Source organism: Dromiciops gliroides, chromosome 2 (genome assembly GCF_019393635.1).
Source record: "Dromiciops gliroides isolate mDroGli1 chromosome 2, mDroGli1.pri, whole genome shotgun sequence".
Taxonomy (NCBI): domain Eukaryota; kingdom Metazoa; phylum Chordata; class Mammalia; order Microbiotheria; family Microbiotheriidae; genus Dromiciops; species Dromiciops gliroides.
Genome location: NC_057862.1, coordinates 659,859,295 through 659,875,951, shown reverse-complemented (window position 1 = coordinate 659,875,951; position 16,657 = coordinate 659,859,295). Strand labels below are relative to the sequence as shown.

The 16,657-nt window shown below is 47.2% G+C and overlaps 1 protein-coding gene across 1 annotated transcript in view; it reads left to right on the top strand.

The window, feature by feature from the left end:
• Window positions 1-16,657, top strand: part of UBE2D4 (ubiquitin conjugating enzyme E2 D4 (putative)) — a 35,215-nt gene that overhangs the window by 11,151 nt on the left and 7,407 nt on the right. Inside the window, exons 3-6 of the mRNA XM_043983499.1 lie at window positions 2,258-2,289; window positions 2,390-2,467; window positions 10,561-10,666; window positions 15,081-15,174. Coding sequence (XP_043839434.1) covers window positions 2,258-2,289; window positions 2,390-2,467; window positions 10,561-10,666; window positions 15,081-15,174 — 310 coding nt within the window. The remainder of the gene's footprint in view (window positions 1-2,257; window positions 2,290-2,389; window positions 2,468-10,560; window positions 10,667-15,080; window positions 15,175-16,657) is intronic.

Genomic DNA, 16,657 nt, shown 5'->3' with positions numbered 1-16,657 from the left:
CCAGGGCAGGGGAGAAGTGAAGCAAGGAGAGGCCAGCAGCCCATCTTCTGCTTTTCCCCGTCCCTGTTTACCCGCCTGTCCTTACCTGTGAGGGAAGCTTTGTCTCTCAACCCTGGCTAAACTGGGGGAGAAAATGGAATGGAATGGAGCCCTCTCCCATTCCCCTGGGGCTCCTGCTGCCCGCTCCCAGAGCTCCCTGCCCATGCCCCCGTCTTCTCCAGAGAGTTTGCTGGCCTCCCCACCTTCCCTGAATGTCTGCTGCCCTCTCCCAGACCCTCACCTCTTCTCCATAGCTCTCTCTGCTCTTGGGCCCCCTCTTTTCAGACTTGTCTGCTGCTGTTGAGGAGTTGGCCGGTAAGTGGGGAGTGGGGCAGGTCCTCCTGTGGAGTGCAGAGATGGGGATGGGGGTAAATGCACGGGAAGAAGTGACTCGGGGGGCAGACAGCAGCACATCACTGTCATCTCTGGGCGAGCAGATTTCAGGCGCCTGCTGATACAGAGGGGAGTGTGTCCTGGCTTCAGAGCTTAGGGAGCCACAACCCTTCTCATGCCTCCGCTCTCTGATTGGGCTCCTTCTCTGTATCCCATCAGATGGCCCTTAGGTCTTTGCAGGAGGTTGCAGCACCCCCATGTTCTGAGCACATAGCCTCCATCTGTTGGAAAACCCCAAGATGTCTCAGTGGACCCGAGCCGGGTGGCCAACTAGTGCCACTTGCCACACGGGCCGGGAGGGGTCCCACAGCCTTGTCTCTTCCTTCATTTCTCCTTGTTATCTCCTCCCTTCCTCCTTTCTCTGCTTTTTTTTCTTTCTCCTCCATCTCTGCCCAGGGGCACCCCGTGGTTCTCCTTGCTATTATGCAGCTTTGCTGGAAGCAATGAGGGATAAAAATGTTTGTGGACTCTTGCCCTGGACCTTGCCCTTCCGACCCTAGTGTGTCTAGTCATTGTTCTCAGCTGCAGGGCCTTTGTTGTATCTGAGCACATCCTAGGAGAGGGTTGATGGAGGATGTCAGGCCTTGGACTAAGTCTCTGCAAGAGATGTGACACCAATATACATCAGACTAGATAGCTTGGGTGGTGGGCACAGGCATCTTCCCAAAGGGTGACCAAATGAATTCTATTGACCGAATGCCAGGACCAGACATGTGATTGACTTCAGAAACCCAGAAATCAGTGGGCTGTTATAGATTCTGTTCTTGTTTAGCTTTCTCTGTCTCTCTCTCTTTTGGGGGGGAGGCAATGAAGGTTAAGTGACTTGCCCAGGGTCACACAGCTAGTAAGTGTCAAGTGTCTGAGGCTGGATTTGAACTCAGGTCCTGCTGAATCCAGGGCCAGTTCTTTATTCGCTGCTTCACCTAGCTGCCCCGCTTGTCTAGCTTTCTCTTCTGAGGCATCAGGTGAGTGGAGAGGAGCTGATCCAGAAACAGAAATGAGAGCAAGAGCCAGAATAGGTGATCCTGAGTTCTTAGGGAGAGCAGAAAATTAAGATAGGAATCATCAGAAAGTGAGAAAATCTAGGTGCTGGTCACTAAAGAGGCTGAATCTCTGGGAAGCAATTGGATTGAAAACAAAACTCAGCAAAACCCACCAAAAAGGCACCTGTAAAGAGAGGGGGAAAGCAGAAAGGAAGCCTTGGAAAACTTCTCATCAGCGCTGCTGACTCCTCAGAGACCACGGCACTGTCCGAGGCACTACAGGGTAAATGTTTGTAGAACATGGAGAAGACATAGCCCTTCACCTCTAGTGGCTTCAGATTGCTTTGAGGAGAAAGCCTTGTGGCATGGACCGAGGGAAAAAAGGCTCCTTGTGAAACAACAGCAACAGCAATAGTAACATTTACATCGTACTGCATGCCTAGCACTGTGCTAAGGGCTTTACAAGGATTATCTTATATGACCCTCACAACAACACTGGGAGGCAGGTGTCCTTCATTTTACAGAAGAGGAAACTGAGGCAAACAGAGATGAAGTAGCTTGCCCAGGGTCACACAGATAGTGTCTGGGGCTGGATTTGAACTCAGATCTTTTTGACGCCAGTCCCGTGCTCTCTCCACTGTACCACCTACTTGTCTCTAACAAGGAGCCCAGGGATGAGTTCATAGTCAGGAGTATAAGAATTGGTTAAAGCCAAGAAAACTCCAAAGTATGTGTGAAAAGCCATAGGAGGATCAGTGTACTCAGTGGAATTGGTGTGTTTGTTGAAGCGGCTCCTTGTTGAATGGGTTTGTTCTATCACCATCTCTCTCTTTATTTTGCAGTGTTCCACTGGCAGGCCACCATCATGGGCCCGGTACGTACCAGCGGCTAAGTTCCCTGCTTTGGCCTGCCCTTTTCAGTTGACGTTTCTGTTTCTGCTTCTAATTGGCATGTTTGATGTCTTGTCATTCTAGAATGATAGCCCTTACCAAGGTGGTGTTTTCTTCCTGACTATTCACTTCCCTACAGATTACCCTTTCAAACCGCCAAAGGTAAGGAAGGGTCTCATTGACTTTGGCTGACACTTGTAGGCAAAGGAGGACTCATGCTAAGTGGATTTTAAGGTGTCTCCCTAGAGCGGCAGCGGGGCACTGCCTCCAGCCCTACAGGGAGGGGCAGGACTAACTTGGGCTGTGGGACATTCAGCAGACAGGTGCCTGCACTTCAACCCCTCATACCATTTCACATCCTGAAAATGTTCATAGATGAGGTTACAACCGTAACTAGGACTTTTTTCACCTGGGGTAAGGGCAGGGTTTTTTTTGGGGGGGTGGGATGGAGGTGGGAAGAGGGGTGGCAGGTACAACAGGCGTCCAGCCACAGGCAGTGTGGTGCCTGGAGAGGCAGTGGTCTGGTCCCTGCCTCTGTGCAGGATTCTGGGAGTGGTGGCCAGGGCTGGGATGGGGGGGGGGGGAGGGACAGAATTGTGCCACGCTGGGATGGCTGTCACCCCAGCCAGGAAGCGCGTCCCCCTGGGAGAGACTGTCCTCTTCCCCTTCCTGTCATCGCTTCCCCGGGGAAGAAGCCCCATCTGGCCCAAACTAGTTATAGCGCTGGTGCAGTTTTCTGCCTGATCACGTTTCTCCTCATAGATTCCTTATCTCCCTTTCTCTCATCCCTAACTTGAGGTGTGTGACCCGTGGTAAGATTTCCTCACTTCTCCTGAAATGAGAGCAGGACTGTAGCTCCCTCCCCAGCCCTCAGCCTTTATCAGTGAAGTATGTGGCATCAGGTCACCAAGAGAGAAATGAAGCAGTCACCATACTGTGTCCTTTGGGGCTTCCCTTCCTGACTCCTGACTTGGGAATCTCCATGCTGATGTAAAAGCCAGGGTCGAGAGTAGTCCCCTCCTGAAGCCTCCATAGGCAGACTATTCTAATACGCTGCTAACCAGGGACAGTGCCAGAGACTGGCATGTGCCCACAGCTGCAGAGCTGCAGCTTCTGGCCCGAGGCACAGGGTCTGGTAGCTGCTGGATGGTCTGTGGGCAATAAATCATGGCCTCAGCCAATGGCATGCTTCAGATGGCCTCATTTATCAGGATCAGGACTTAAAATGTAGGTGCAGTTCCCACCCTGCCTCTTGGTGAATCTGCTTGGTATCCAGGGTGACTTCTGTGGACGCCGGCAGAGAGAACAGGCTGCCCTCTGCTCCTCACGGTGTTAGTGAGAAACCACAGAAATGTTAACCTTTGTAGACGCCCACCTTCTCGGCTTTGCTACACAGCGTCCTCTATATCTGTGCAGGGGCTGAAATCTGTTTGATTTGGGGGGGGGGCGCGGGGCAGTGAGGGTTAAGTGACTTGCTTTATTGTTTTGTTGTTGTTGTTTTTGTTTTTGTTTTTTTGGTGAGGCAATTGGGGTTAAGTGACTTGCCCAGGGTCACACAGCTAGCAAGTGTCAAATGTCTGAGGCCGGATTTGAACTCAGGTCCTCCTGAATCCAGGACTGGTGCTCTATCCACTGCACCACCTAGCTGCCCTCAGGGGCTGGAATCTGAACTCCAAAAGCAGCTTGGCTAGACAAAAAAGAACTGTTTTTGGCGTTCTGAAATTGCCTCCACCCTTAAGTGTCTGCTTCACGTATTGGTTATGATGTTAAGTCAGTGTGAACTTAACAGTGCAGGGAAAGACAGTTGTTTGGCATTTAGCTGTGAAACATTTTTGTAGATTGAGACCGTCTTCCTTTTATTTAAAGTAACTTAGTTAAGTTAGTTAATAAGTGTTAGCATACTTCTTGGTCATCTTCCCCTCAGACTAAGCGATTGATGATTTCAGAGCAGATTGGCCTGTACTCTGTAAAAGATTGACTGGCTGACTGCCCCGCTCATCAGCATCCAAGTAGAATACCCTGCTTAAAATAAACGCTAACATAGGTTATCATTTATTTGGTTAGGATTGGGGAATAAGATTTAGTAGCTGCAGGTGCCCAAGGTACAACCGCCCCCCCCCCAATCATTTAAGACTTTTAAAACCACATCTCCACAAAGTTGGCATTAATTTAGCAAAGGAAGCTAAAAGGTGAGTAGCTCAATGATCGTCTCCAAAGGAGGGTGACCATTGGCTCTTCATCATCTTATTTCTGTAGCATCTACCCACTGGTCCTAGTTCTGGGCCCCAGAAGTTCTCAGAATAAGCTCAATCCTGGGTTAAAACCCTTTCTCTGAGGACTTCAGCCACATCTCATGGGCCATTGTTCAAAAGAGGTGTTTTTCACTTGATATGCATCCATTGGTTAAGTTGTAGCTTGTCAGTGGTCCTCTTTTTTAAAAAAATTCTTGATATCTTTTGTTTTTTATAGAACCAGAATTTCTCCCAGTATCCCTTCCCATCCTTTCTCCCAGCTGTCTACCTCATGTAACAAAAATTTTTTTTTTAATTTAAATTAATGAAATCAATGCCAAGCTGGAAAGGGGGGAGGGGGGAGTAAAACTCAGCAAAATTGACAAATACATTGAAAAAGTCTGAAAATATGTCGTACCAGTGGAGCCCCAACCTCTCCAAAGGCATCTTCTCTGGGGCTGGGCTTGTCTTTTGTGACTTTGCAGCATTAACTTGATGATTTGTGGTTATTCTTTTCAGCTACATTGTTGTCATGGTGTCTATTGTCTTCTTGACTGTATCAGATTGTATCCCTCTCTCCATACCCCTCTGTAGTCTTCATTTTCATCCTTTCTTGAAGCACAGTAATATCCTGTCATATTCATGTGTCACAATTTACTTAGCCATTCCCCAGTTGACAGGATTCGACTTTGTTTCTAATATTTTGCCACCACAAAAAGTGCTTCTGTAAATATTTTGGTGTATTCATATGCAGATTTTCTTGTCAATGACTTTCTCAGGTCATAAGCCCAAGATTCAAGAGTATGGACATTTTAGTCACTTAATTTGCATAATTCCAAATTGCTTTTCAAAGCGATTGCTTTGATTCACAGCTCCACCAACAATACATTGTTGTTCGCATCTTCCCACAACCCCTCCAGTATTTCAGTGTCTTTCTGAAAATGAACACAGCACTCTAGATGTGGTCTGGCTGATCCAGAGCATGAAACTGCCCTTTTACTAATGAAACCTAAGATTGCATTAGAGTTTTTGGTTTTGGACAGTCCTGTCATTCCCATTCAGCTTTCATTCGATCAAAACTCTGTCTTTTTTGCATAAACTGCTGTGAATTATAAAGAAATTTTGTTCTTGTTTTGAAACTTAGGTGCAGAGCATTGCATTTGTTCTGAAATTTGATCTAGCTGCTCAAGGTTGTAATTCTTTCGGATCCTGATTCTGTCTTACCGTGTATTAGCCATCCCTCCCACCCATCTGACATCCACACTTGCTCTTTCTGCATCCCAGTAACTGTTGAGTGGTCTTATGTTGGACAAGGTGGGGCCGTGGCCTTAGCCCCCAGTATGTCTCCAGAGTTCTCTCCAGCTTGACCTTGATTTCATTAATAAGTACTCCGGGCACAGTTGTTCTGCCAGCTTCTTGCTCACCTGTGTGACCGTCTATACAAGAATATCATGAGAGATGTGTGCTCAAAATTCAGATGATAATAATAATAATAGCCAACATTTATGTAGCACTACCCACGTGCTGGGCACTGTGGCCAAGTGCTTTACAATTATTATTTCATTTGATCCTCACAGCAACCTTATAAGGTAGGCGCTATTATTATCCTCATTTTACAAATGAGTAAACCGAGGCAGACAGCCGATGGGACATGTACAGGGTTACACAGCTAGTAAGTGTCTGAGCTCAGATTTGAACAAAGATCTTCCTGACTCTGTTGCCCCGTGGCAGCCCTTGGATGCTCTTAAAGGTGTTGAGAGCAGTTTCCTGCTCTACAAAGGTAATGAGCCAATCCAAAGAGGCAAGAGAAGACTTTGGTGTGGCTTGTTTTAATCCCTCCTCTTTGGAAGTGGTCAAATGGTAACTATAAAAAATAAAGACACACACACACACACAAATTAAATTAAAAGACACAATTCCAGCATTTTAGCTGAGGATTGATGTCCTTAAGCTGACCCCTCTAAAGTTTCTAGACTTTATCATTCAGGACCTTAGCACAGTGCTTGGCACGTAGTAAGTGCTTAATGAATGTTGATGAATTGTTTGATTCTCTGGCACATCTCTCGTGATTTTCTCCTTCTCCTAATCACCAGCAGCAGTTTTTTGGGTCTCTCTGCTTTTTCCCTCAGTACATGGAATTATAACCCTTTGCTACCAAGATATTTAAATTAATTTGAAATATTGAGGCATTGTGTTATTTTGGGCTCCCCGTTTCTGGACTTCAGTGCCTCTTAACCAAGAATTTTCTGTCTTTTCAGTTAGAAGACCCTTATTTTCCTTGAGCTGAAAGATAAAAGCAGCACAGATATTGCACAATTCAGCATTGTTTCTGTCATCTGTCTGTGAACAACATACCATCTTTCTCAAGCCGTGGGCCCGACATTTCTTTGTTCTTTTTTCCCCTTCAAACAAACCTGAAATGCACCTTGTTCTTGTTTTTGTCCTAAAACATTTTATTTAAACCTTGGCCCATGCTGGGCATTAGCCTTCTTAACATTGTTGTTAGAGGTACCCTTCCTTTCTATTTGTCTGGAGTTTCTGGGCCTTGTTTCCAAATTTTGAATACAACTTAAAAACCTGAGCTAATCAGGGAGCTCCTTGAACAATTTTACCTGAATCTTTTTTTTTTTTTAAGTTTGCCTTTATCTTTCTTATTTGGATCATTTGTGATTATATTGTCAAAGTTGTTTTTCTTTTTTAAGAGTTTACCATCCCTTCTGGTAACATCTTATCTTCCCTTAGAGCCTTTATCAGTGGGACAATAACTATCTTTTTTATGAGTCTAGAATATCTGACTTTAATTAAAAGGGGGGAAACTTCTCTATACAAAAAATATGTATACTTGCATTATTTATAATGGCAAAAATCTGGAAGCAACCTGAGTGGCCAATGAAAAGGGAGCCTTCAAACAAATTGTGATATGTCAGTGTAATGAAATATGCTCTACCACTGAAAATGGTCAAAACAGTGCAAAACGAAGAAATCAGAAAGAGAAGAACAGTTTACACACATGAACTACAGTGAAAAGTATACAGGATACAAATGGGCACATGGACCAGAAAGGGGCCATCGATAGACCCAGAGGGAATAATGGATGAGTTGTTGTTATGTTCTAGTTTAATAAAATATCCACAGTGCTGTGTAGTGAACAGAGAGAGAGCTGAACCCAGAGTCAGAAAGCCCTGGGTTGAAGGCTCACCTCTGACACCTCTGGCTATTACACCCTGGACAAGTCTCCTGATCTCTCCGTGTTCTAAAAAGGCACTAGCCTGCTATAGTAGAAGGAGTTTCCACACCAGGAGTTCCCTATATCAGTGGAATCACAGAGCTAGTCTCTGTCCCTTGTTAAAACATGTTTATTATTGTGAATAGTTTTGAATACATGAATATATTAAGATAACCAAATAAAACCTAGGGTACAATGTTTCTGTCTCTGCCATTCCCTTCCTTGGCCATTCTGGACAAGGTATCTCAGTGTTCCTATCACATCCCCATCATGAATCACTTTGTCTTTGATTAAGAATAGGAGAAATGCTTCCCACTCACAACCATTTTAGCTGTTTGTAACTTCCTAGAAAAGCAAGAGAAGAGCCAGTAAACTCTCAAGAGATCTAGCCATTGGAGTCTGTGGTTCTTAAATTCATAAAACAAGAGGGTGAGAGAATAAAGTTATCCATTGAACCACCGCTGTGCTTTCTTTCCTGTGTTAGAAAGGAAGTTTGGACATGATAGATTTTCCTCTGGCTTGTGGAGCTACTCATGCTTTAGAGCAGTAGTCCTTCACCTGAGGTGCAGAGATCACCAAGGGGAACTTGGATGGGGAAGGGATTTCGTCTCTATTTCCTTTCACCTCTGACTGAAAGTTAGCATTTCTTTTGATCATGAGTGGAGGCAACAGGTATCATCCTAAGTAGTTGTTCATTGGCTTCACCATGTACTAGATTCCTGTTATTCTTGCTTTCCTGTTGTTGCTTTTTTTTTAGTTGGGGTTAAGTGACTTGCCCAGGGTCACACAGCTAGTAAGTGTTAAGTGTCTGAGGCCAGATTTGAACTCAGATACTCCTGACTCCAGGGCAGGTGCTCTATCCACTGCGCCACCTAGCTGCCCCATCTGTTGTTGCTTTAAGGAGAGTAAAGAGAAGGGCAGATTGTCCAGACAGAAAGGGCCAGGCCTTCCTTCTGTGGTGGTGCACTTGCTCTGTTACCTGTCCTCTACTGCAGACTCGCCTACTTGACTTCTCAGTCTTAACAGTATTACATCAGATATCTGGACATTTTTAACAAATTATTGATGTTGGTGTTACCTTATGATCGCATAGAGGAGGAAGAGTGGTTGTGGCACCATGGAAATTGCACTGGATTTGGAACCAAGTGGGCCTGGGTTCAGATCTTCAGTTTGCTGTTGACCTTGGAGGAGCCAGTTCCTCTCTCTGAGACTCAATTTCCTTATCTGTAATTTGAAGTCTGGGATTCTTCACCTTTTTGGGTCATGGGCCCCTTTGGCAATCTAGTGAGCCCTTCTCAGAATAATGACTTGAAATGCATGAAATAAAATACATGGGATCACAAAGGAAACCAGTTATATCAAAATGCAGTTATCAGAACATTAAAAAAAACCACAACCAAATTCTCGAACTCCAGGTTAAGAATCCCAGGACTGGATCACTGAAGTGCTTTTCAGTGCTAAGTCTGATCTTCACAGAAGCTCTGTGAGGTAGGTAGGGCGTATGTGTAGAGTTTTGAGGAGATGACCTGCGGGTAGGAGAAATAAAGGCCTTTGTTCAAGGTCTCACAGCCAGTGATTGGCGGAACTCTAACCCCAAACTCAGGAGTCAAAAGGGGGTCATAGTGACTTTAGGGGTCATCTGTCCTACCTCCATCAGCTTCACAGATGGGGAAACTGAGGCAGAGGGAAGGCAGTCACTTTCCCCAGGTAGTAAAAGTGGCCAAGTGGGATTTGAACCAAGGCCCCATGACATCAAATCTTGCCCCATTCCAGTTCCAGTTCTCTCTTGTTTTTGTTTTGTTTTTGGGGGGTTTTTTTGCTGGGCAATTGGGGTTAAGTGACTTGCCCAGGGTCACATAGCTAGTTAGTGTTAAGTGTCTGAGGCCAGATTTGAACTTGGGTCCTCCTGAATCCAGGGCCGGTGCTCTATCCACTGCGCCACCTAGCTACCCCCAGTTCTCTCTTTTAATACCCTTAGCCCCCTCGGTCTACTGAGAGCTAGGATAGGCTTAAAACCTTCCAGTGACTCCTCTTATGCTTCTGTTTCACTTGAGGAATGATGCCGGCAATGGCTGCGCTCATTCTGTCTGTGCTTCCTTGGGCTAAAACGAGTAGGTAATAAAAGAAGAGGTAAACCTGACTCTTACAGGTCTCTTTACTGATGGTCATTTTCCAAGAGAACTTTATCCTCATAAAGACAGCATAGACTTCCTCTAGCTGCTGTGTCCACTGCTTTCTCCCACTCCAAAAGTCTCACTCAAGAGAGAGGACATGGCAGGCTGTGGGTAGATGTAACCAGGCTTTCCTGAGGGTATTTTAGTGATAGAGCTGAGTTCTTGTTGAGCCCCGAGGCATGCAGCCTTTTTTTCCTAGGTTAGTCACAGTCTCCATATTGATAAGAACCTCCGGATTGACATTTCCCCACTCCTAGATGTAGGTCTGGCCTATCCATGGACAAGGTGAGCCCCAGCAAGTTCAGCTCCCTTTCAGGGGCCCCAAGGAAGAGGGTTTATTTCAGAGATAGGCCTGGGGGTCCTCAGGTTCCTACTTGCCAGCTCCCTTGGCCTCACCTACTCTTAAGTGCCAGGACTGCTCCAGAGCAGGAGGAGGAGGAGGAGGAGGAGGAGGGTCCCCATCCTGTCTGAACCTCCTGCCCACAAAGGCTTGGCTGGTGGAAACTGGCCTGCTCTTAGCTCCATCCTTCCTGATGGTGCTTTTCATTTCACTTCACTTTTCTGCAAATCCAGGTCTGCGATAGCCTCGTTCCTGATCCAGCTTTTGCGCTTTTATCCTTCCAGGTTGCTTTTACAACCAAGATTTATCACCCCAACATCAACAGCAACGGCAGTATCTGTCTTGACATCCTGAGATCTCAGTGGTCACCAGCATTAACAGTGTCAAAAGGTAAGAATGACGTGTCTCAGTAGGACTTGGTGGGATATTCCATCCATCCCCCAACCATTCAGTATTCAAGAGCATGAATCAGAAATGCCTTTTGGTACTTCAGGGACTTTCAGATCCCATGGGATTGTGCAAACCTTGATTCTGGTCTGCCCGATTTAAAGGGCTTATAGAGAAACCAGTAACAAACTGAAATCAGAGTGTGTTTCTGTTCCTCTGGACCATGAAAATCCCTCTTGCTAAAATATACCAAGGTGCGAGAGTGGGGCAAGAGTAATTAGAATGGGAGCTATTCTTGATAAAGGCAGATATTGTTAATGAACTAATGTGCTCGTTAAAGTGTAGACAAGGGGTAACCAATATGGGACTAAGGATAGAAGATGCGCATTAGGAAACATTGAAGCTGTTTAGTCACCCGTGGGATTTGGGTGGGTTGGAGGACTTCCCACTGCCCCAAGAAGACGTACATTAGCTGATCCAGAGGCAAATTGATAAGAAAAGGCCCGAAAGCCCGAGTGGCTGCTTAGAGGACTTTATTCAGATAAACAAAAAAGTCTTGGAAAAGACGCAGTGACGCTTGTCCCCAGTCCAGGGCAAGAGGGAAGTGCTCCCTAGATGTCTTAAGCTAGACATCCGAGAGGCGCCTTAAACTCAGCACGCCCAAAACAGAATCCGTTATCCTTCCCCTAAACCCTCTCCCCTCCCCGCCTTCCCTGTTACTATAGAGGGAACCACCGTTTGCCCTGGGCTCACAACCTAGGGGTTATCCCGGATTCCTCTCTCATTTCCCACACCCAAGCTGTTGCCCGGGCCTGTCATTTCCCTCTCATATCTCTCCAGTACACCCCGTTCTCTCCCCTGACACTGCCCCCACCCCAATGCTGGCCACATCACCTCAGGCCTGCTTTATTGTATTATCCTGGGGTGGTCTTCCCCCATTCGGATCCATATTCCATTCAGCCCCCAAAGTGATTTTCCTAAAGCACATGTCCAGCCACGTCACCCCTGCCCCCCCACGCTCCTACTCAGCCCCCCTTCCCCCCAGTAAACTCCAGTGGCTCTCGATCCTCTCCAGGAGCTGTTTGGCATTCAAAGCCCTCCATAACCTGCCTCCTCTACCCTTCCAATCTTACACCATCCTCCCTGACGCATCCTCTTTGATCCAGTGACTGAGCCTCCTAGGAGCCATTCCAGAAACCAGACCCTTCCCCTGTCAGCTCTGTGCATTTTGAGGCCATCCCCTGCACCTGGAGTGCTCTGCCTCCTGCCTTCAGGTCTCTACTAGAATCCTACCCCCTTAATTCCCTCTTATTCTAGTGCTTTCCCTCCTCATGACTTCCAGCTGTCTCCTCCATTAGCACCATGAGGGCAGGGGTTGTCTTTTGCTCCTTTTTCTATCTCCGGGGCTTCACACCTTTGCCAGGAACATATTAGGTGCTTAATAAATGCTTATTGCCTGGCTTGCCCTGAATGGAGCGGGAGCACAGGGAGGCTGGTATGGAAGGACTGAGATTCAAGAATCTGGGCTAAAGAAGTTAAAAACCTGGGACTAAAACCTAAGAGTTAGAGCCAGCAAGCCTAGGAGTGTCTGATGGATGAGGTGAGCTGCTTCAAATGACCTGAAGGACTTTGATTATGGCCTGTCCCAGGATCTCCTTTGCCCCTCCTCAGTGAGCATTGACCCAGAATGTCCGACAGTGACCCTGTCCTCTCCAGTGTGGGGCAAAAGGACCTTTATTTCTTCCTTTTCAGAGTCCCAGGCACTTCTCCTTCAAGTTTTGGCTTCTGCTTGTGATTTCCTGTTCCCTTCCTGGGCATTTTGTATGACCTAAACTTAACACATTTCAGCCCTAGAAGGGGCCTTTGAGCTGTCTTGATTTACCCCCAAATTTGCCCCCCCTTCCCGTTTGCCCCCAACCAGCTTTTTTTTTTTTTAGTGAGGCAATTGGGGTTAAGTGACTTGTCCAGGGTCACACAGCTAGCAAGTGTTAAGTGTCTGAGGCCGGATTTGAACTCAGGTACTCCTGACTCCAGGGCCGGTGCTCTATCTACTGTGCCACCTAGCTGCCCCCACTCCAACCAGCTTTTACCAGTTGGTGCTGACAACATTCAGGGTGATGGGTACTTAAAAGAAATCAAAGGGGAAAAGCTAAGCATCCTCTAGGGCATGGCCTGTGGACCACCTCCCGGTCCCTTGGATGGTTGTGGCAAGAAGTCTGCCTGCCAACTATGGGATGCTGGTGAACCCTTTTAGCCCAGCCCGGCCTAGACTTATGCTCATTTGGGGCAGGTAGGCAGGTGGCCTCTTCCAGAGCTGCAGTAAGGGGATAGCAGGAAGAAATCAAGGTAGCTATTGATGTGTTACTGACAGCAAGGATATATGTCACTTGGGAGCCACTAATCACTTAACAAGTATTTATTAATCAGCTACTGTGTACCAGGCCCTGGGCTGCGCCCTGGGGATTCAAAGAAAAGTAAAACCAGTCCCAGCCCTCACAGTCTAGTGGGGGAAGCAGCGAGTAAAGCACTAGTCCATGCAGGGTGCTCATCTTGTAGATGCACAGGTAACCCTGGAGGGGCAGGCCCAGCAGGAAGAGAGCTGTTTCAAAGTTATGTTGCTTCTTTGAACACCACAGACATTTCCCCCAGAACATCCCCAAGCCCCAGTGAATCCAGGAGAGATGTAGCTTGAAGATGGGTCTTAGGATTCAGAAATATTTAACACTCAGCAAAGAAAAAATAGAATTTGGAAGCTTATTAATTTTTTACCTCTCCCCACAGACATAGGACTTGGGGAATTCCTTCCAGCAACAGAGAACCCCACCTTGGAGGACATAGTGAAGTCCTCAGGAGTTGCCTGAGGCCATGAGTGGTTAAGTGACTTGCCCATATCTCTAGCTAGTGTGGGGCTGAATTTGAATCCAGAGCTTCACATACATTATTTCAGGGGATCCTCACCAGTTAAGTGCTCAGTTTTCCTGTTGTTCAGACATAGCCCACTGGGTCATCTCTGCATCAGTGAAGGGAGAGTGAAGCATGATTCCTCTGCTGCTCCAGGGCGGTCATCTCCCCATCCCACTGACCCTGGGTTTGAATCCCATCCCAGCTCCTTACTGAAATGAGGATGGCAGCTCCTCCCTCCAGGAGTCACTGGAAGGCCCTGAAGCACAAGATTGAGATCACTGTTGTCATTATTAATCCCACTGTGACCTTTTCTTGCCTCAGTTTCCTTATCTGTAAGAGGAAGGTGTTATACCAGGTGACCTCTGAGGTCCCTTCCCTCCATAAAACTTAGGCTTCAGGGCAGCTAGGTGGTGCAGTGGATAAAGCACCGGCCCTGGATTCAGGAGGACCTGAGTTCAAATCGAGCCTCAGACACTTGACACTTACTAGCTGTGTGACCCTGGGCAAGTCACTTAACCCTCATTGCCCCACAAAAAAACCCAAAAAACAAAAAGCTTAGGCTTCCCCTCCCCACATTAGTCCCCACCACCCCATCACTTGTCCCTGAGAAGGAGGAGGTGGAGGCAGCGTTGTCGGCAGGTGAAATGGCCACTGTCATTGGCCTGGTCTTCCGTGCTCCTTCACCTTGTGTTTCCTGGCCTTCACAGCTGGACTTCACAGCAGCAGCCGTGACCCCAGTGCATTCTTCATTCTCCCCTTCAGCAACAGGAATCAGCGGGCCCGGGCGGTGGGTTGTTCCTCCCTCTTTGTCTGCACAGTGGAGCAGCCTGGTGCTGGTTAGACAAGAATGTTGAGCGAAGGGGTGACGTCCCTGTTGTTTCCCAGACAACTCTCATGAAGGTCCCAGAGGCCCTTAGTGAGTTAGCAGCAAAGGTGGTTTCACCACTCAGACTCTTCTTGTGCACTAACTTCTCATGCTGTTGTATTTTAAAGAAGGAATAAGCATTTATTGTGATGTGCCAAATGCTGGGACTACCAATACAAACAGAAAGGAAGCCTCTGCCCTCCCGTGGCTTACAGCTCAGTGGTAGAAGGTGTGGTGGCCAGGGAGGGGGCGCTTTGCATGGAAAAGTCAGAGGGACTTTAGGTGGAGCCCCAAGGCAGTTGGTCATCACATCCTCTCCAAGATGGAAGGTATTGATTTGATTGTTGTTCCAGAACTAAAGGTGGAAAATGAGTTGGGAGGAGAAGAGAAAGGGGAGGAAGTTTGTCAGAGGAGAAAGCCAGCCGGGCCTGCTTTGGGGTAATAAAGGTGCTCATTGTGGGGAATGTGGCCCCAGGAGAGGAGTGACCGGTGTGGTGGTGTGGTGCATCTGGATTGGGCCAATCATGGGAGATAGATGAGTTACAAAGGACAGTTATCCAGCAGATCCTGAGATCCCTGGAATGCCAATGAGGGCTCAGGGGAGAGGACAAAGAACAGTCATTAATTCTTCTCTTCTTTTTCCCTTAGTTCTGTTATCCATCTGTTCCTTGCTCTGTGACCCCAACCCCGATGACCCTCTGGTTCCTGAGATAGCCCACACCTACAAAGCAGACCGAGAGAAGTAAGCCCTCGCTTTGAGTTTCTTGTGTTTCCTCTCAATGACTGAGCAAGTGTCAGTCCCTGGGCATGATGCCTTCTGTCCTCAGTTTTACCTGCTAAAGGTTATTACTTCTGGAGGCTGAGACACAGGTCACCGGTGACAGGTCTGTTTTGCAAGAAACCCACCACACTATGACAGTAGGTTGGCACAAAGACAATGTGGGCTAGTGTATGGAGGCCAGAATCATAGATAGGAAGTCCGTTTGGGTCCTCCACCAACTAGTCTGTTTGTCCCGTGGCTGTAAGGAGGAAAGAGGATGAGCAGCTGCTTCAGAAGCAACTCACCAGCCGCCGTTGTTGCATTTGTTAAAGTTTGAAAACTATTTCCCCAAGTGCTCCTGTTGAGCTCCACCGTTGAAGACTCAGCCGGCAGCTGGAGGGAGGGCCAAGAGCCAGGGCTCTTCAGAGGGGAGTCCACAAGCCTGCCGTGGGCCAGGTTCAATGCTAGGCACTGGGCTATGAGTACAAAGAATGAAATGTTCCTTACTTGCAAAGGGCTGACACTTTAAGGGGGAGACAAGTGTTTGAAAATATATTCAGCATCAATATAAAATGAACAAATACAAATGACTCCAGAGAAGTTGAAAGCAAGATAGTTTGGGAGGGAGAGCACTGGCGAGGGGGCTGGGGGAATCAAGAAGGGCTTCATGCCTCGGGTGGTACTTAAAGGAAGGGAGGCACTCTGAGGCGGCGGTGAGGAGGGGGAGCAATCCTGGCAGGGGGCTTGGCCTCTGCAAAGATCTGGAGATGGGAGATGATGCACTGTGGTAATTGGCGGATAGTCCCAAGGACCAGTTTGGGTGAATTAGAGAGTGTAGGAGGGGAAGTAATGTCCAGTGAGGCCAGAAGGGGGAGAGAGCGAGCAAGCACGGAACTTTAAAACTAAATAGAGGATGTGTTCGGAGATGGATTTGGAGAGACGTGGTAAATCTGTGTGGAAACAATAAACAGATACATTTGTTAGATAGTACTGGGTTTCTGAAATTGTCTAGCTCATCGTTCCTGACCGACTGACTTCTTGTTTGGTGACTACATCCAAAAGACAAACACCAATTGTCACTTCAGTGCCTGGCATGGCAAGGTCCCAGCCAGACACAGCATGCAAACAGTAAATTTTAAGTCAGCAAACTTCATGTGGTATTGGTGGAGACCGGTTACATACTCATTGATTGTTGGTAGAATCACAAACTTGTACGATATTTTTGGACAACAACCTGGCTGTTAAAATTACAAAAAAACAATCATACTGTGGGTCAGTAATTCCATTGTTTGCAATTCATCCTGAAGGTGTTATCAAAACAATTTTTTTTAAAAAGCTCTCTCTTGGGGCAGCTAGGTGGCACAGTGGATAGAGCACCGGCCCTGGAGTCAGGAGTACCTGAGTTCAAATCCGGCCTCAGACACTTCACACTTACTAGCTGTGTGACACTGGGCAAGTCACTTAA